The sequence below is a fragment of the Propithecus coquereli genome, unplaced genomic scaffold (genome assembly GCF_000956105.1).
Source record: "Propithecus coquereli isolate 6110/MARCELLA unplaced genomic scaffold, Pcoq_1.0 Scaffold44, whole genome shotgun sequence".
Lineage (NCBI taxonomy): Eukaryota > Metazoa > Chordata > Mammalia > Primates > Indriidae > Propithecus > Propithecus coquereli.
The window spans coordinates 2,038,826-2,058,937 of NW_012150174.1; the positions used below are offsets into that span (position 1 = coordinate 2,038,826).

At 43.8% G+C, this 20,112-nt stretch overlaps 1 protein-coding gene across 2 annotated transcripts in view; it reads left to right on the forward strand.

Moving 5' to 3' along the window:
- Positions 1-20,112, forward strand: part of SERGEF (secretion regulating guanine nucleotide exchange factor) — a 230,849-nt gene that overhangs the window by 48,173 nt on the left and 162,564 nt on the right. For both annotated transcript variants that reach the window (XM_012654229.1, XM_012654230.1), the window contains exon 8: positions 15,956-16,122. In XM_012654229.1, coding sequence (XP_012509683.1) covers positions 15,956-16,122 — 167 coding nt within the window. The remainder of the gene's footprint in view (positions 1-15,955; positions 16,123-20,112) is intronic.

The following is a 20,112-nucleotide window of genomic DNA, read 5'->3' on the forward strand; positions in this document are numbered from 1 at the left end:
TCTGTTTTATTCACCCCTGGATGTCTCCTGATGGAGACAGGAGAGAGGCTCAGTGAGTGCTGGTGGCATGGAATGGCTGGAGTTTTTGCATGTGGAAGCTTCGCCATTCCCAGTGGCTGTGCTCAGGAGGTGCACCCTATGGCCTTGCCCTCTTCCCACCGTCTCAGAGAAGCCCAGGGCAGAGAGCCCCAGCTCCCTGAGGCTGACAGCAATGCCTGGTGCCCGAGGTTTTAAGATCAGCTTTGCCCCTGTGTCTGCAAGGCCTTGCCTTGGGTCCTTGGCTGCCCGTCTGTCCACAGTGGCTGGAGGCACTAGCCATGCTGCAAGCTCACCAGATGGTATAGGAAGGGCTTGCAGGTCCCTGGCAGAGGGCTCAGTTTCCATTCAAGGAATCCTCCTCTTTCCTGGTGGAGATTGATTTGTTCTAGGAGCTCTCTAAAAATGAGCATTAAGTTACCGGCCTGTAATTTTGCCATCATTTTTAGGTTCTTGACAGAAGGCACTGTGCTTGCCCTTCTCAGGGGACCTTGCCTGTCCCATGGGAGCACTCAGTAATCATAGTGACAGCCAGGGCTTTAAAGTGCTCTCAGTGTGTGCCAAGATGAAAGTGGCCCATTTTGAGGAATCTTGGAGGAATCAGTTCTTTCCCAATCTGAGAGTGACCTTTTTACCTTAGGAGGGAGCCTGACGTGCCAAAAGAGCCCTGAAGGGCTATGTTCCCATTCTGATTTGGCCATCCATTGGCTGTGTGATCTTGGGCAAGTCATTTAACTTCTCTGGGCCTCAGTTTCCTCGTCTGGAAAATAAGAACCATGATCCCCAATTTGTCTGCCTCACAGGGGTGTATTATATCATACACTCATTCTCAGTTCCTTCCTTCATTCCTTCCCTCATTTGTTCAACAAATATTTGTTACATAGGCAGAGGGGAGGGGAGGGCATTCCAGGCAGAAGGAACACTGTGAGCAAAACCACAGAAGTGGGAAGTGCATCCTGGTGTAGTTTGCTTGACATGAGCCAGATAAGATGAGAAGAGACTGGAAACTTCTGGGTGTAACGAGACTGGGTCCTTGCTCAGCCTTCCTCTGTGAGCAGGGGAAGGAGCCGCTGAAGGTTGTGCGGGGCGTGGCGTGTGAGAAACACGCGCAGTGAGAGGAAAGCCCCTGGCTCGGGTGGCTCTTGCAGCCCCTCTGCTGAGGCCTCCTGCTTGCTTCCTGCTTCAGGTCCCTTCTCTGCAGCTGAGATCGAGGCACTCTGGATTCTCAGGGGATCCCCTTCGCCCAGGGGCTGGGGGACTGTGAAATCCATGACGTGGATGAGGGCTGGAGTCATCCAGCTCGTTGGTCTTTCTTCTGGGAACCTGTCGCAGGCCACATGGAAGGCCACTTAGGAAGCCATCATGTTACCCTTCATCTTGAAGCATTTCTTCAGGGCCTAAAAATGAGCAGCTTTGGGGCTTCTCCCTACACCTCCCTAAGGACATGGAGGTGTGTGCGGAAGGGGTTACTCAACATTGATCAAGGGCACACTGTGTGCCAGGCACTTTGCCAGGGCTTTACAAACATCATCTCTTTAATCCATACAGAAATTTTGCCAAGACTCGCTCCCATTTGACATTTGAGGAAACTGAAAAGAGGTTAAGAGGCATGGGCTCACTCTACCTAGTTCCTGAGCCTCACTTTGCTCAGTGTGAGATGCGGCTCAACGTCACCTTGTCAACTTTGGGGCTGTTGTAAGGGTCAGATAAGATCATGGATGTGAAGGCACTTTCTAAACTGGAAAGCGCTGTGTGCGGAGGCAGGGTCATCAGTGGTACTGCGCCCCAGCCACATTCTCACTTGGGTTTTGCCTAGGCCTCTCCTGCCTGGGCTGATAGAAGGTCCCAGCCTTCAGTTTCCCCTCTGTGTACGTTCTCCTCCAGCCAGCCCCAGAGGCAGCCAGCCCCAGAGGCAGCCAGCCCCACTCACCACTTGGCTCCTTTCAGCCCATACATATGTAGGAACTGTTTTGTTTTTTTTTTTTTTTTCAGAAAATTAACCCTATAGTTCAAAATTAACATCAAGGTAAGCTTAACATTTTTTGCCATTTTGGTGAAAACGGTAATAAATCGTGGGATTTTAATGCTAGAAGGGACCATGTCATCCTTATTTGAGATTTGATAAAACAGAAGCCCAGGGAGAGAAGATGATTTGTCCCCATGGTTGCACAGCTAACAGCAGAGCCAGGATTAGAACCAAGTGGGCCCCTTGTCCAGGGCCCCTTCACTGCCCTACATCACCTCTTTTAAGAGAGACTTAAAGTGCTTTGTCTCTTTTATGGAGGAAGAATCCAGTTTAATAAATTTCATTATCCCAGCCCCTTTATGTAACAGGGCTGTTTCCGGGTCCTGGCAGATGGTCCATAGTAACAGTGCTTTGCTGATTTGGTTGGAGCTGAGCCTATGAAATGAAAAATCCTGAGTAGGAGATGCCTCTCCCAGGCCCTGGCCATGGAAAAGTCAGGCTCTCCAAGAAAAGTACTGTAGCTTTGGTGTTCACTGTCTCTGGTGGGACTAAATGTGAACACCATGGGAGGTAGTCTTAAACTGTGTCATGTTTTTACAAAAGGGCACATTGGTGCCTTGGAGGTTCTTGTTAGGTGGGCTACTTGTAGAGGGTGTTTATTCTGGGGGACAGATGGGAGCAGGGAACAGAGCAGGAGGGAGATTAGCAGATGTGACAGGGAAAGGCAGGCTGCCCCACCATGGACCTGCCCTGGTGACCCTTCCTTTTCCATACCATGAGGCCATGGACCTCCCGATGAGCCATGTGAATGTAACACCGCCCACCAGTCTTGACAGTGGACTTCAATCCCAAACCTCTCCCACCCCCCTCTTTTGAAATTACGGGGACTCTACGTCTTCCGATTATCTTCCCTTTCCCGGTGGGTCCTTGAACATAATGAGTTCTCCTCAGTGGCCTCCTTGGGCGATGCTCATTGCTGCCAGTGCTTGAGGCAGGTGGTAAATCCCTGAACCATGGATGCTACGGTGAGTGTTCCCTCCTCTGAATCTTCCTGTGTCCTGCTGCTCAGTCTCACCCTCGCAGGGTCCTCAAATGTGGGGGCGGGAGAGTGTTTCCCTATCTGTGAGTATAGCCCTATTAGGACCCCAGTAGGTCTTTTGTGCTTAACTGTCTTGAGGAACCTGGGACAGTTTCCCAGGGGGTGGGTCAGAGTAAATTTGAGAGACACTATCCAAACTCATGTCCCAAGACGTCCTCATCGGTTGACCAGAAACTGGCATCCCAGGATAGGTTCCTTCCCCTCCTTGCTCCTGCCTCTAGGTGAATTATTTGCCTACCCAAAGATAGGGGGCAACTTTTGTCACCCCTGTTTGAAGATCTTAACCTGGGCCTCCCATTTACCAAAAGCCGGTTTCTCTTTTTTGAAAGCCAAGGATGCAAATTGTATTCCTGGGGGGTTGTGGGGTTTCTTGGGGTTTCAAAGGTGGGACCCTGGCTTCCTAATATAACCTCCTTGATACATGGTGGGGCTTTGCAGAATTCACTGGCTGCAGTGTATGGTGTGTCCCTGGTCCTGCTCCTGTGGGGCCTTGGGGTGGTCTGCAGGGGGAGCTGTGTTCCCATGGCCAGGTGCTGGGATTTTTACCAAGGGAACTCAGGCAAGCAGCTCTTCTCTGCAGGTTTAGGCGTGCTTGGGAACTGCGGCTTTCCCTTGGCTGTGCTGATTCTCCAAAGTCGCATTCCCAGCTCCAGCCTTTACTTGGGCATTATGAGTCATCGTCATCAGTGGAAAATGCAGCCTCACCAACAGCTGGATGCAATGCTTGGCCTTTTTTCTTTCTTTCTTTTTTTTGGTAACTTCACAGAAATGGAAACTGCTGATGATCTTTTGCAATGAGCAAAAACTGAAAGTGATGTCCAGGGCTAGGGATGGCAGTTCCGGGTAGAGAGAGGAGGCTCTGGAGGAGATGGAGATGGAGATGTGTGTCCTTCCATTACCCAGCCCCTGGGCCGCCCCAAAAAGCTATCCCCAGGGTGGAGGCAGTGAGGGATCGTGTGGATCTGACCTGTCTGCTTTTCCCTGCCAAGGAACCCCGGAAACCTTTGGTGATTAGATGAGGCAGGTAGCAATGGAAGCTTGGAGAAATTGACTGGTACAGGCATACTTTGGAGAATTTGCAGCTTTGGTTCCAGACCACAGCAATAAAGTGAATAATGCAAAAAAGTGAGTCACATGAGTTTTTTGGCTTCCCAGTGCATGTTAAAGTTGCGTTTACAGTATACTGTAGTTTATTAAGTGTACAACAGCATTATGCCTAAAAACAGTGTACATACTTTATTTAAAAAATGCTTTATTGCTAAAAAATGCCAAAAATCATCTGAGCTTTCAGTGAATCGTAGTCTTTTTGTTACCAATATGTGAAGGTCTTGCCTCGATGTTGATAGCTGTTGACCGATCAGGGTGGTAGTTGCTGAAGGTTGGGGTGGCTGTGGCAATTTCTTAAAATAAGACATGCTGAAATTTGCTGCATCAACTGACTCTTCCTTTCATGAGAGACTCCTCTGTAGCATACGAGGCTGTTTGATAGCATTTTTTACCCACAGTAGAACTTCTTTCACAATCGGAGTCAGTCCTCTTAGATCCTGCCACTGCTTTATCAACTAAGTTTATATAACATTTCACATCCTTTATTGCCTTTTCAACAGTGTTCACAGCGTCATCACCAGGGGTAGTTTCTATCTCAAGAAACTACTTTCTGTGCTCATGCATAAGAAGCAACTCCTTATCCCCTCAAGTTTGATCAGAGATTGCAGCAATTCAGTCACATCTTCAAGCTCCACTTCTAATTCTAGTTCTGTTGCTATTTCCACCATATCTGCTGTGACTTCCTTTACTGAAGTCTTAAATTCCTTAAAGTCATCCCTGAGGGTTAGAATCAACTCTTTTCCAAACTTTGGTTAAGGTTGATATTTTGACCTTCTCCCATGAATCACAAGTATCCTTAATGGCATATAGAATGGTGAATCCTTTCCAGAAGGTTTTCAATTTACTTTTCCCAGATCCATCAGAGGGATTACTATCTTTGGCAGATACAGCCTTATGAAATGTATTTCTTAAAAATAAGACTTAGAAATCAAAATGACTCCTTGATCTATGACTGCAGAGTGGATGTTATGTTAGCAGATGGAAAACAATATTAATCTCGTACATCTCCATCAGAGCTCTTGGGTGGCTGGTGCATTGTTGATGAGCAGTAATCCTTTGAAAGGAATATTTTTTTCTGAATAGTAGGTCTCAACAGTGGGCTTAAAATATTCAATAAACCATGTGATAAACAGATGTGTTGACACCCAGGCTTTGTTGTTTCATTTTTAAAGCACAGGCAGAGTGGATTTAGTGTAATTCTTAAGGACCCTAAAATTTTCAGAATGGTAAATAACCATTGGCTTCAACTTCAAGTTACCAGTTTCTTCAGCCCCTCACAAGAGAGTCAACCTGTCCTTTGAAACTTTAGCCAGGCCTTGACTTCTCTCTTGCTGTGAAAGTCCTGGATGGTATCTATTCCAACAGAATGCTGTTTGGTCTGCCTTGAAGATCTGTTGTTTAGTATAGGCACCTTCTTCATTGATCTTGGCTAGATCTTCTGGATAACTTGCTGCAACTTCTCCATAAGCACTTGCTGCTTCACCTGGTACTTTTGTGTTACAGAGACAGCTTATTTTCTTAAACCTCATGGACCAACCTCTCCTAGCTTCAGAGAGCTTATGTAACTTCCTCACCTCTCTCAGCCTTCATAGAATTTAAGAGAGTTGGGGTTTTGCTCTGGATTAGGCTTTGGCTTAGGGGAACATTGTGGCTGGTTTGATCTTTTATCCAGACCACTAAAACTTTCTCCCTGTCAGTAATAAGGCTGTTTTCTTTTCTTATTTGTGTGTTCAATGGAATAACACTTTTAATTTCTTTCAAGAATTTTTCCTTTGCATTCACAGCTTGGCTGTTTGGCACAAGAGGTCTAGTTTTGGCCTATCTCTGCTTTCTATATGTCTTCCTCACTAAGCTTAATCATCTCTAGCTTTTCATTTGAAGTGAGAGATATGTGACTCTTCCTTTCACTTGAACCCTTAGAAGCCATTGTTGGGTTATTAATTGGCCTCATTTCAATATTGTTTCTTAGGAAATAGGGAGGCCCGAGGAGAGGGAGAGAGATGGGAGAATGGCTGGTTGGTGGAGCAGTCGGAACGCACACATTTACCAGTTAAGTTTGCTGTCTATGTGGGTGTGGTTCGTGGTGCCCCAAAACAATTACAATAGTAACATCAAAGATCACTGATCAGGCTGGATCAGTGGCTCACACCTGTAATCCTAGCACTCTGGCAGGCCGAGGCAGGAGCATCACTTGAGCTTAGGAGTTCAAGGCCAGCCTGAGCAAGAGTGAGACCCCGTCTCTACAAAAAATAGAAAAAATTATCTGGGCAGGGAGGCATGCACCTGTAGTCCCAGCTACTCGGGAGGCTGAGGCAGGAGGATCACTTGAGTCCAAGAATTTGAGGTTGCAGTGAGCTATGATGACACCACTGCACTCCTGCCCAGGCAACAGAGTAAGACTCTGTCTCAAAAAAAAAAAAAAAAAAAGATCACAGATCACCGTGCCAGATATAATAATGAAAAAGTTTAAAATATTATGAGAATTAAGAAAATGTGACACAGAGACACGAAGTGAGCATATGCTTTTGGAAAAATATGCCGATAGATTTGCTCAACACAGTGTTCCTACAAACCTTCAATTTGTAAAGGATGTGGTATCTGCAGAGCACAATAAAGAGCATAAAGAGGTGTGGCTGTACCTTTCTAATAAGCTGTGGACAGGATGTACTAAACGTCCAGGTGGCCTGGGTTCTAGTCTTAGCCTAGCTTCTAACTCACTATTTGACCTTACATAAACCAGTTATTTTCCTTTCTGGGCCTCACTTTTTCCAGCTAGAAGAAGATGATTGAGTAAGAAGTCCTCTGAGGTCCCTTCTTGCTCTGACAGTTTGTGAGGCTGAATTGAATGTAAAGAACTTGAACATTGTTCCCATAATCCTCTTGAGAATCCAAAACCTATAGCTCTTTCTCCAGGTAAACACTGCTCTGCTCACTACGTAAGGAGACAGAGATGATTCCTGCCCTCCAAGGACTTACATACAGTCTGTTGTCTTCCTTTCCTTTCCCCAGTGGGCAGTGGACAGAATCCACTGAGAAGCAGGAAACAGGGATCCCAGTTCTGGCTCTGCCAAAGCGTATTGTGTCCTTGGACAGATCTTTGCCTTCCTTCAGCCTCATTTTCATTTTCTCTAAAATCAAGGGATTAGATTTGCTTCTTGGCTTCATCTACCCTCCCCCACATTCCCCACCCCCCAACTTGAGCCTCCTACTAGCTTTTCTGCAGGGTGTGATGGGGTAGAGTTTCTTTTCTTGCTGGGAGGGAGAGAAGCAAGATTATTTTTTTTTAATTACGCAGCTAAGATTAGGCAGCAATCTACATTTTAAAATGTTATTAATAAGAATCTAAAAGTGTGCAAAGAGGCTTTGGAGTTTGAATGTGAAATGAGTTGGGAAACATCTGTAGAGGCGCCGGCTTCCATGAAGGATTTTTCTCAGGGTATCAACTGGCTTCTAGGTGTGACTAGCAGCCTTATGTGCAGCGGGATCCCTGGAGGAACAGGACACCCGAGCAGCCACCTCAGAGCAGGGGCGCACGGCCCCGCCTCTCATGATGGTTTTCTGCACACTGGCTTTAGAGAGTGACAGTCATGTCACTAACACCTGCATTTAGCATTCACAAAGTGCTTTCATGTTTATCCTCTGCCTTTTCGTCATAGTCCTGAGAGGTATTTAGAGCAAGTTTCGTTATCTCCACATGAGTTGGTGGGGACTTTCAGTTTGAGAAAGGTGGTGTGCTGCAGAGGAGAAGCCCAGAAGGGAAGTCAGGAGCTGGGCACCGGTTCTGGACCTCCACCTCCCTCCCCAGCTCGGCCTGTCCCCTTCCCCTGCTTTCTGTTTCTCTATAGCAATTAAAGTCTTTTGCCGTGGGATACATTTTATGTGTTTATTTGTTAACTGCCTGTCCTGCCCCGCATTAGAATGTGAGCTTCATGAGGGAAGGGAGTTTTGTCTGTTTTGTTCAGTGCAGTAGCTCCCAGTCCTCAGGACGGCACCTGGCAGGCAGTAAGTGCTCAATAACTGTTTGTTGTGAAGGCCTGACTCTGTTTCTAAGCAGGTTGTGTGACTTGGAAAAGTTATTTATTTTCGTCAGTTTTGTTTTATCTTTGGGGAGTTGGATTGGGTGGTCTCTGATGTCCTTGGTGGCATAACAAAGTCCACGGTAAGAGTGATGCCTATTACTTTTTTTCTTTCAGCAAACACTGAGCACCTGCTCCGAGTCAGGCCCTATAGCAGGTGCTGTGGAGACTGTAGAGAGAATAAGAAAAGATCACTTGTTCTTTGCCCTTTAGTGGGCAATATGAGACATGCAGTCAAAGAATAGCATATTTGGAGGGATGGAATAGAATAGTGGTTGAGACACAAATGCTGTGCCAGGGGCTCCTAGAGGAAGAAATGTCCTATTCTGACTAGGGGATAAGAAGGTGCTTCAGGGAGGCAGCAGCATTTGAGTTAGGCTCTGGAGAGCAAGTAGGATCCCATAGATGGGGCAAGCAGGCTGGCCAGCATTGCAGGCTGGGCGGAGCAGGACACTGCGGCCCAGGAGGGAGGAAGTGGAGTGTGCTCTTGACAAAGGGGCAACAGTCATCTCATCCAGCATTGAGAGAACATAGAAGCTTTGGGGAGTGAGGGAGCTGCTAAACAAACTAGGACTGGGGCTTCCTGAGATGCCATTGACCAGTCTGGGAGAAGAAACTAGCCTGATTCCTCCTTGCTTTTGTCTGGGAAGCCCCAACCCTGTCGCTCAGTCCTGCAGCCAATCCGGTGCCCCTCAGGGTGCAGTCTGTCTCGACTATCACTGGTGCCCCTGATTTGGTAGCTAGTAAAGCCGGTGGTGAGAATGGAGCAGCTATGGGAGTGCCTGTATGTTTTGAGACTCTGATCTTTGCCATCAAGTCTGAGGATAAAGCTTACTCAGTCACTTACCAGGGCTCTCTTTGTGCCTCTAGCCCATACATGTGTCTCTGTGACTCTGAACAACCTCTGGAAGTCCTTGGGAATGTTCACTTCTGAAGAGGCAGTGTGACTAAGTGAAAAGTGGCGCTCAGGTCAGACAGACCTGTGCATCCTCTGCAGGACAATGACTGAGGGCACTGACTTTGGTGCCAGGCTGCTGGGTCCCATCCTAGTTCTGCTACTGAGAGCTGCTGGTGCTGAGCCTGAGACCTAACCTCTCTAAACATTAATATTCTCGTCTGTAATTTGGGGATTATAATGCCCACTCATAGGGTGTTTATGTGGATTAAATGGGATAATCTTTGTGAAGAGATTAGCATGAAATAAGTGCCCTCAACATATTAGCTATTATTATTATTATTATTATTGCAGCTTTACCACTTCCTAGCTGTGTGATCTTGGGCAGGTCATTTAACCTTTGTGATCTGTTTCTTAATCTATAAAATGGGACTCACACCAATCATTCAGGTCTGATTAAATTATATATTAATAACTTAATAGCAGTACCTAAAACAGAGTTTTACAGAGTTCGCTCTTAGTAAACAAATTCTCCCCAGTCTCTCAACTTTTGTTCACTCTCTTTGCTGGTTTCTTCTCCCCTTTTTCGTTGGGCAGCCCATGTTGGGAAATTTTATTCCTGTATTAACTTTTTAAAAATTCCAAGCCTTTTACCGTGTGATGTTATTAATGCTACAATTTAGAAAACTTTGGAAATTTTACTAAAAAATAACAAGATGTGCAGTTTGGTCTCAATTTTTATTTAGATTATTAACTATATGAATGGTCTTTGATATTAGAGTAGATGTTTTATTTTGAAATACTGGTCAGACTAAATATTCCAAAAGTGCCAATAAAATTGTATGCCAGGTAACTAGAAGAGAAGCCAGGATTAGAGTCTTGGTCTAAAGCTTTCTCTCTTCTTTGGCTTACCTTATTTCATCTATCTTCTCCATTGCTTCCTTCCACTTTCTTCTTTTTTTCTTAGTTTTTTTTTGTTTTTTTATTTCAGAGTATTACCAGGGGTCCAAACGTTTTGGTTACATGAATTGTTTTTGTGCCATTTGAGTCAAAGTTATAAGTGTGCCCATAACCAAGATAGCATGCATTGTATACTTTTTTCTTAGTTTTAATTAATTTGTTTCATCAGGGGCCTCTGATGTGCTAGCCACTATGCTTGAATCTTAAAAAAATCCAAAATTCCATGATATAGCCTTTAATGCTCTTTCTCTTTTTTGATTATCATTAGCGGCATTGACCCTAAAACATTTGTAGGTGGGAATTGACTGAGAAGATTTGACAAATTGGTAGAAACTGTGGGTGGAACTATGGAACTCCTTGAGAAGGCTGTGTTGTTCAGTTTGGGAGAATAATAGTAATTATAATAGTGCCTAATATTCACTAGTATGTGCCATGCGCTTTATGCAGAAGTATCCTTGCAACAGCGCTGCAGATGAGACTTAGAGAGGTTGAGTAATTTGCTCAAGATTATGGAGCCAGCAAATAATGTTCAGTAGTGGTGAGCGAGAGGTAGGTAGGTGGGTTGATAGGTAGAGAGATGGTTAGATTCGTTTGTTCATTCAAGCAGGAAATATTTATTGAGCATCTGCTTTGTGCTGGGCATTATTCTAAGATCCTGGGATGAGCAAAAACAGTCAGTCCCTGCTACCATAGAGCTGGCTCTCTGGAGGAGGAGACAGAACATTAATCAAACGGTTCCCCAAGCGAGTATACATTTATAAACTGAAGTAAGTGTTCCCAAGATGAGGGAGGCAGTTCTCTGAGATTGTTGCGCAGAGGAGTCTGATCTGGGTTGTGGAGTCAGCAGAGTAGAAGAGTGGGTAGGAGTTGCCTAGGTAAATGGGGACAGAGGAACCGGTGTAGAGTCCTTGTGGAAGAGCAGCGTAGTGCATGCTAGACAGAAAGCAGCTTGGTGTGACTGCTTCCAGCACCTGTGCTCTGAGCTCTGTCCTTCGCTCTTTCTTGCTTCTTTTACAGGAAGATGATGCTGGGTGACTCTTGGGCAGTTAGTTCTGTGTTTGACCAATCCTTGGTTGTTATCATCAATTGCCTTTTTGTAAAGGTCCATCCACATGGCAGAATGAAAGATGAGTTACAGAAGTCAGGTTCTTACCTTCTAAAGACTTAGAATGAATAACCCAGAGAGTAGCTGGTGTTTGTGAACAGGTGAATTATAAATATAACAAATGCATTAGGTAGAGAGTGGCCTCCTTCTCCTTGTGTGTGTATATTCTAGAAGGCCTCATAGCATCCTGGAATATTTTGGAAGGGACTGAAGAAGTTGTGTGGCTTTTTCTCCGTCTGACCCATTGGTTTTCTTTTTATAACATCCTTTGTTTGGTAACTCCCTTTTGCTATATTCATGACATTCTGTTCCCTTTTTGAACAGATTTGTTAAGAAAATATGGATGTTCCTCTAATCTACTTTCCTATAACCTACAGGACTTCCTGGAACAGGGTAGAAATTTTTCTTCCCTGAAGAGCTCAGATTTTGCCGGATCTGCTTCTCATTGTGCATATAGCTGTGGCTGTAACATCTGCATTCCTTGACGGACAGTAAAGGAATTTGGCCTCTTGAATATCCACCGTCTACCCACTCAGCCTTCAGAGTACCCTGCTCCCTGGGCTTTGTACCTAGTAGTCTTTCTCCTTACTTCCTCCTCTTTTATTTGTATTTGACTATTTGATAACATGCTTGCAAAAGGCCCCAGGAGAGTTAAATAATTTGATAATAAAATAACATTTCATGATTCCCATTGGCAGGACGCCTGATCTAGCATCTCTACCCCTTCATCTGTTTCTTTTAAGGACGCCATCACCTTCTGACTAACCTTGAAGTCCTAAAATCTCAGAATGGTGTTTATTTCTTCCCTTTCCCTTTTTCTTACATCTAATGGGGTGCTAAGCCCTGAAAATTCATTCATTCTTTTTTGTTTTCCTTCAACTCCAATCCTAGTTTGGGACTGATGCATCTTAGGCTCGTATTATTATAGTGGTTTCCTTCTTCTCTTCCCTATTCATTTACTACCTCTGTGGCTTGGGTAATTACCTTGTTCCTTGTTGGTAAAATGGGGATGGTAGGAATAACAACAATCTCATGAGGTTGTTGGGGGGATAAACAAGATACTGTAAAGAGAATGCTTAGAATAGTGCTTGGCACATAGTAGGTGCTATAGAGGTGTTAACTATGAATATTATTATTTCTCGTCTCCTACAATCCTTTGCCAGATGTACTGTCCCCAAATATTCCTTTCATCAGGCTCCACCCCTGCTCAAAAGTCTGTAGTCTCCCTATGGTCTAGTTAGCAGTAGTCTCTAAAGTCAGCATGCAAGATGAATTGCCAGGGTGTAGAAGAGAATCTTATAATTTCTTTTATATGTTTTTATCCCATTCTATACATTTTCTATTTTTTGAGTATGTTTTATTAATATATTATGTGTTTTTGAGTGAGGGTACATACTTATAATTTATGAATGTGTAAAATATAAGCACACACTTTAATAAATGAATGTACATATATTAATGGTATGTTAAAAAATATTTTACTGATAGAGGGGTGCAAGCAACCAAGTTTGGGGACCCCAAGCCTGGCATTTCCCCGTGGCTGGCCCCAGCCTGGCAGACCTAGTTCCTTCCCAGGCTCCCTCGTGTGTGAACCTCATTCACTCTCTTGCCTTTCGATTTCCACGTCATTGCTCATCCCCTCTCTCTGCTCCTACAGTATCCTCCCTAATTCTCTCATTTTCTTTTCTTAAGCAGAAATTCAGTTTAAACGCCACTTGTTCCATAAGCCTGCCAGGACAGTTCTAGTTCCAAGCCCCGTAAGTGTTCTTTCTCCCAATACTTCTCGTTTGGCCCCTGCCGTTTCCTGTGTTGCGTCCAGACCTTTTGCAGTGTACACTTCTTGCTCTGAAGTGATTCTGCGTTAGTTCTTACGTGGACGTGCCTTTAAATTATATTTCACTTACTTTATTTTGAGCTGTTTTGTCATTTCTCTCATTTATCATTTACCTGGAGACACATACCTATATTTTTTGGATGACATTAATATATCTATTTTTTATCACAGTAATATTTAATCCTTTACTCTAAGGAAAAGATTCATTCGTTAAATTTGTGCTCTGAATCTCCTTCGATTTGACAGCATGCATCAGCTTGAAGCAGACATTTATCTACAGTGCATTAATGAATGCTTTTTGTATGTGGATTCATTATTTTACTCCAGGTGACATAAAATCATAATCCGTGTGTTTAACGCCTTTATTTCAGCATTTCTAGTCCTGAGTTCTGCATGGCCTCTTGGGAGGGAGATCACTCTAGTGAGGAAAGCTGGATGGTACACAGAGCACATCCATTTAATCTGGATTTTTCCCCTCCTCAAACATTGTAAAATGGCTGTTTTATCAGCCAAGTTTCATCAGTTTGCGACAGCAGCTGTGCCGTCACTGGAGATACCATAGGACCTGGCCTCTGAAGGCACAGGTTTAAATCTTGATTCCACCACTTGCTGGTTATTTGAACTCAACCAAGTCATTTAACCTCTTAAGTCATTTAGCCTCATCTGTAAAATAAGTTTAATAATCTGTATGTTATAGCATTGTTGTAAGGATTAATTGAGATGGTGTCTATGAGTGTGCCTGGTATTTGGGAGGTGGTCAATAAATGTCTGTTTAAAAGAAAAGCAAAAATAAAAGGGCCTCCTCTGCCCTCTCTTAGCCTTCTGGTGCAGAGTTTATTTTGAGGAGAAACAGTCTCAGAGAGTACATCAGACTTAGGCTTGAGGCTGAAGGCTGAACATCTAGTTGGCCTGGTTTCTGGACTTGTCTCTACTGGAATGTCTGTGGCCTCCCCAGGGAGTATGAGGATTAATTAGTTAATCTTTGTAAAGTGCTTCGAAGGTGAAAAGTGCTTTGTAAGTGGAATGGTTGAATTGCTATTGGAGATGGAATAATGGTGGCACCATATTCTGGCAGTCTTGCCTGTCTTGGACATCAATAATCAATAACAGAGAAAGTTCTACGATGTTTTATTTGATGTGAAAGAAAGGATTCATTTTGTGATTTGTGATAACATAATTCTTTCTGTCATCTTGCAGATAACAACTTCCTAGTTTTTCCCAGCAGGGGAATGCTAGGGTCATTTAAGCAGCAATAGTCTTATCCTATGGTTTCTGGGGAATCTCCTGCTCAGGCTGTCTGGTTATAAATCCTGGCCAGCTCAGGTAGGACAGTTTGCCAGTTTGGGATGCTTCATGGGTTTCATGAAGCATCCTGGGTACATGGGCTTTTTGGAGTCTAACCCTGCAGAAGTGAAGGAAGAGTGTTAAGTGATTATGCAGTGACCAATGTGAGTAACCAATGCAGAGTGTTACCGTGGGCTAACAGAAAGAGATGTGGCTGAGCTGTGTGACCCTGGGCAGGTCACTTCTCTGAACCTTAATTTTCTCACCTGTTAAATGGCAACAGAGTAGTTGATGTGTATTATATTAATAATAAAGGTGGCTCACAGGAGGGTGAGTTTCACCTTTCTGGATAGAGTTGGGGAGTCAAGAAAGTTTTCATAGAACTAGTATTATATGAGCTGGACTCTAAAAGTTGGGCCATAGCTTACCAGGTAAGGAAAGGACATCAATAGCAAAAGGAACAGCACATGCAGATCCATGAAATAGCACATCTGAATGGACCCACTCCAAGCTCTCATAATATACCAGGTACCCTGTGGGCTGCACAGACTTTATTCCCTCTTTGAGGAAGCCCAGAAGTCAGATTCCTGTGAACTCCTTGGTATCTACTTAGTGTCTGCTAGCAGGTTCATCCTGAGAACTGTATCCCTGCAGAGCCTTGTATCCCTGCGATATTCTGACATTTCCCCCATGAATCTATGGTTGTTTTTTAGCTGACACTATAAACCATATGTTAAATGTGGGGCCAGATGAAGCTTTGATACCAAACACAGAGTATGTAGTAGATTTATCTAGAATTTAATATGCATTACTTGGTGTTTTGTCTCTTAAGCAAAGTTTTTCTTTGTTAAAATAAACATGTATAAAGAATTTATACAGCGCACATGGTTATGCATATTTATTGCAGAGAATCTGTTAATAATCTATGCCTCATCGGATTTTGCATTTCTGTTGAAATAACAAATGTGGCACTTGGTACAACTGAATGAGTTTGGCAAGTTTTCTCTCATCTGGGAGAAGAAAGGCTATTTCTCCTTTTCCAAACTTTATTTTCTTCTATCATCTTTAGCACTGGCCAGCTTCCCATGTGGTACTTCTAGGGGACTGAATGCTTTTCTGGTTCCAAATGGTTTTGTCTTTTTCTTTTTCTTCTTGCTCCCTTCTCTCTAGCACACATAGACACTTGCCTTGGGACGGTTGGAATTGCTCCTTTGGGTAAGAGCATAGATTAGGTCCCCTTATGTTGCATGGAGGAGAAAGCACGTGAAACTGGCCATTAATTGGGCTAAGAGTAGACTCTAAGAGATTGTGGCCTGGGGAACTTCAGGGTGGCTAAAGGACCCTTGCCTGGATTGGGTGAGGGAGAGCAGATTCTTGGTTTGATCTTGGGCAGGTCATTTAACCTCTCTGAACCTCAGTTTTCACACCATAAAAATGTGAATACACATGCTTTCTTTACAGGAAGATAGGAAGGCTCTTGGTATAGTAGTTTGTGCTAAAATAAATGTTCATACTTTCTCTCGTAATTCATTGCCTACCCATGAGAGCACAGGTGTGTAATGTAGCCTTAATTCAAATAATGTTTGTTTTTAGAAACTGGCAAGATATTTACCTGGGGCCGAGCAGACTATGGTCAACTAGGGAGGAAATTGGAGTCTCATGAAGGCTGGAAACTAGAAAAGCAAGATTCATGCCTCCCCTGCTCAAGACCACAGAACAGCATGCCTTCATCTCTGCATTGCTTAACAGGAGCAACTGAGGTAGGAAGTAGCTTCTCATAAATGTGATGTGTCTCTTCTTTTTGTCTTTCAGTGAAGCATTTACTGAGGGCCTACTGCGTGCCAGGCATTATGACAGGTTGCATGTAGGAATCTGAAGGGGTCCTTGCCCCTAAGGTGCTCGTGGTTTAATATGGTAGAAAAGTCAGTTACCCAGGTAATTATATGGTAAGGCAGACTGTGTTGTGTAACTCCTTTAGACAGGTTCAAAGTACTCTTGGTCCACTGTGAAGAATGAGAAATGAATTGGCTTAGATTTCGAGAATGATGTGGCTTTGAGCTGTGCCTTGGAGCATGGGTCAGACTTGAACAAGAAGTTGTAAAAGACAAGAGAACTTTTAGGTGGGTGCAACAACTTGAACAGAATCATGGGAGTAGGAAAGTGAAGAAATTCTTTTGGGGACTGTTGGTGGTTCAGTTTGGCTGGAGCGTGGGATGTCTGCAGGGGCAATTATGAGGTAATATCAGAAAGATGGGTTGGAACCTGAGCAAGGGGCCTTTAATAGTGAGCTGAATATTTTACACTTCCGTTTTTATTTCCCAGTGTGGAAAACATTGTAGTTCAGTTGCTTTTTGAAGCCCCTTTGGTTTTCTGAAATGGCTTGAATTTCTACATTTAAGGCAGGAGTCTTAATTTCTCTAGAGTGTGTGTTTCTGTTACTAAATTTTACTTTACTGCTGTCCTTAAAAAAAAAAAAAAGAAAAGGCTAGGTTTTTGAGAAGAATGAGGATGGCCACGCAGGAAGTGTGCCTCTGAACCCAAGTTGGCTTTATGAAGGAATTCAGTCTTCATTCAGAGTCTGTCAAAAAGTTAATAATCTAGCAAGACTTCTGTAATTAGCATCAGACTAATTACAATGCTCTCCATACCTAGAGGGCTTCCCTTCCCCGGAGGCCTTCCTGGCCTCCTCCTTCCGGGTATGTAGGACGGTTCTCAATTTCTGCTTCACATCCCAGCCCTGGTCCTCCTGGGCCCATCCTTAGTGCGGGGTTAAGTCTGTCTTTTTTTCTCTCTCTTTCTCTTTGATTGAAAAGGTATTACACAACACTACAAAGACAATTTACACATGGTAATAATAATAAAATCATCCATAATCTTGCCACCCTAACACAAACTACATTCCTTCTTGCATTAATACATGTACACACTTCTACAAAGTCATAGTGACAATGTTTATGATGTTTTGTTTCCAGTCTCTGTATTTTATCACAAATGGTTTGCTTTGTTTCCTCTTGATGTTTAAAATGCTCATTTAAAATGGCTATGCAGTATAATATTACATGATTAGAAGATTCTGGGATTTTTCAAACCATTCTTTGGAAGTCGGACATTTAGATCATTTCCTTTTTTTTTGGTGAACTCTGCAGTGAATCCCTGTTGAACTGTTTCCTAAAGATATGATCTTGGGGATGAAATTATAGGGGCAAAGTTCATGAGCATTTTTATGACTTTTGCTATATTTCTCTAGATTCTGTTTGGCAGAATTTGACTCTGCCAGCAATGAATGAGGGAGTGCGGTATTTAAACTAGTGTTAACTAAGCTAGTATTAACTCACTAGCTTAGTGAGTTAAGGTGCTGAGAGCCTGGTCCATAGTGTTTTAGGCTCTTCAGCTTTTCTTGGTCTTTCCCAGATCATTTAAGACTTTGCATAGTAGCATAGTAGCAGAGGCACAGAGGCCTCATACAGTTTTCCGAGTCTCTGGTTCTATTGGCAAGATGAGGATATCTAAGGTATTGTATTATTATATAATTATATGTATTATATATTATTATATAGCATATTATTATATAATACATAAGGTATTGGTGAGGGTAGCATGCAAAGTTCTTGGCATGCAATAGGCACTCAGAAACTGTTGGTTCCTTGCTCTTCTTCCCCTTTGAAGTCTTTTAATTCCCTGTGGTAGCCACAGTGTGCAGCACTGTGCCAGAGATGGCCAGTGCAAACATGTAGCCTAAGAGCCTGACATTGATGTGAATTTTATGTACCTTATTCCCAGGGCAATATGAAGAGTTGAGCCTGAGCCCCTTGGCAGCTTCATTTTAGTGCTCCCCTCCCTCTCTGCTCCAGTGTCTAGGGTGCTGGAGTGTATATTCTCTGGTCTTACTGCAGGTTCAGACTCCAGGCTGACCCGCTGGTAAACTGGGTCTGCGAATTATTGTCAGCTGCTGATGTCGGGCCTGCCAGGCGTATAGTCACCTAAAGCTCAGAGAGAGCCAGGCCAGGAACAGCCATAAGCTTCTAGGAGTGGATTCACCTTGGAAAAGACAAGGGCCATTCTAAGCTAGGTTCTACCCTGGTCATGGACTTGTCCAGGGAGGTGCAGGGACATCTGGGGAGGCAGGAACAGCTTTGGACTAAGCTGACAATTCCTGACCTTCAAGGACCTGAATGTGGCACACAGCTGACCAATTGCTTTTAATTTCTATTAATTGCCTTTAGTGTCCAAGGGAGAAGCAGGGGGAGGAATGAGCTGTCTGAGCTGGGGCCTCAGATAAGATATCTGCACAGAAGGGTCCAGAAGGACAGTCAAGCAGGAGGGGAAAATATGAGTAGACAGAGCTGGATGGTGGTATAACCATCCTCTTCTGTGAACAAAAGAAAGCAAATAAGCACAAAGTTACTTAGTCCTTACTGTGGGCCAGACAATGTGCTACATGCTTTATAGATATTATTAATATTTTATCTTCATTATAAACCTGCATGCAGGCATTACAATCACTGCTTTTTGAGTAAGGAGACTAAGGCTCAGAATGGGTACTCCCCTGGCCCCCATGACACAGTAGGTAAATCGTGAGCCTGGGACTTGAAGTACTTGAAGAAACTCACATACTTTCTGTATAGATGAAGTAAAATTGAGAGTTAATTTCCTCACACCCTCTTCATATGTACTCTTCCCTACATGAAAGGTCTTGAAATCTTGGAGTCAGGGTCTCTAATTCCCTGAGGGTCTCAATTCTTTTTTTCTGAGCCATGTCTCATTTCTAGCCTAAGAAAGACTTCATTTGAAATTTTAGACCTGGCTGACCTTCCTTTAATGTTCTTATAGTGGTGAAAAGTCTGTTTCATTCAGCTTTACCTTCGATACTGGGCCTCTGTAGCCATTCCTGGAAAATTCCAGGGGTAGCACAGTGATTGGAATTAATCCCCCATGCACATGTCAGGGCAGGATGTGTGTGAAGGGGTTTGTTTGGTTCTTGACAGTAAACACATACCCCAGCAGCTCTTTGCTCTCCAAACCCCAGGTGGGGCTGCTACCTGCACATTTCCTGTGGAACATTGGCTCTAAACTCCACCCAAAGATGGAAACCTGCGTTTCACAGTTGGACAGAAATGCTTGTGCTCACTTAGTGGGTACAATGGAGGCTCCCCAAGATTTTGAAGCAGCTGGAATTGGGCACTTGGTGTGTTAGTGAAACCCTCAGGAGACTTGCTTGACTGAAGGTAAACAGCCATTGAGGGTACAAGGACTAGACTGAGCGTTAGAAGAACTGGGTTCTGGCTTTGCTTCTGCCTTGAGAGAGCTTGGGCAAGCCCCTTTTCCTCTTGGGTCCTTAGTTTCCCCATATGTAGGTTGGGGATGTTAGACTAGATAATTCCTAATATTTCTTATAGATCTAAGAGTCCCTTTCATCTCTAATTCTTATTTCATGGAAATGATCACTACTTGTAATGACTCTTGCCTCTAGAGTCCCTCAATTTCATAGCCAAGGTCACTAATCCCTAGCTGCTAGTTCAACTTTTGCAGACCTAATCTAGACATTCCAGGCTTTTTCAGTACCATTTCAGCCTTGCTCTGATTCTTTTCCCTGGCTCTATTCTTTGCCCTTGTTCCTTGTCCCTAAGCCCTCCTATTCTAGCTTTGTTTCGGGACTTAGTATGATACCCCTGCTCCTTAGTCCCCGGACCTCAGTAGGGTACCCCTGCTCCATGTTCATTCCCTCCTGTTTCCAGGACCAGATCCCTATC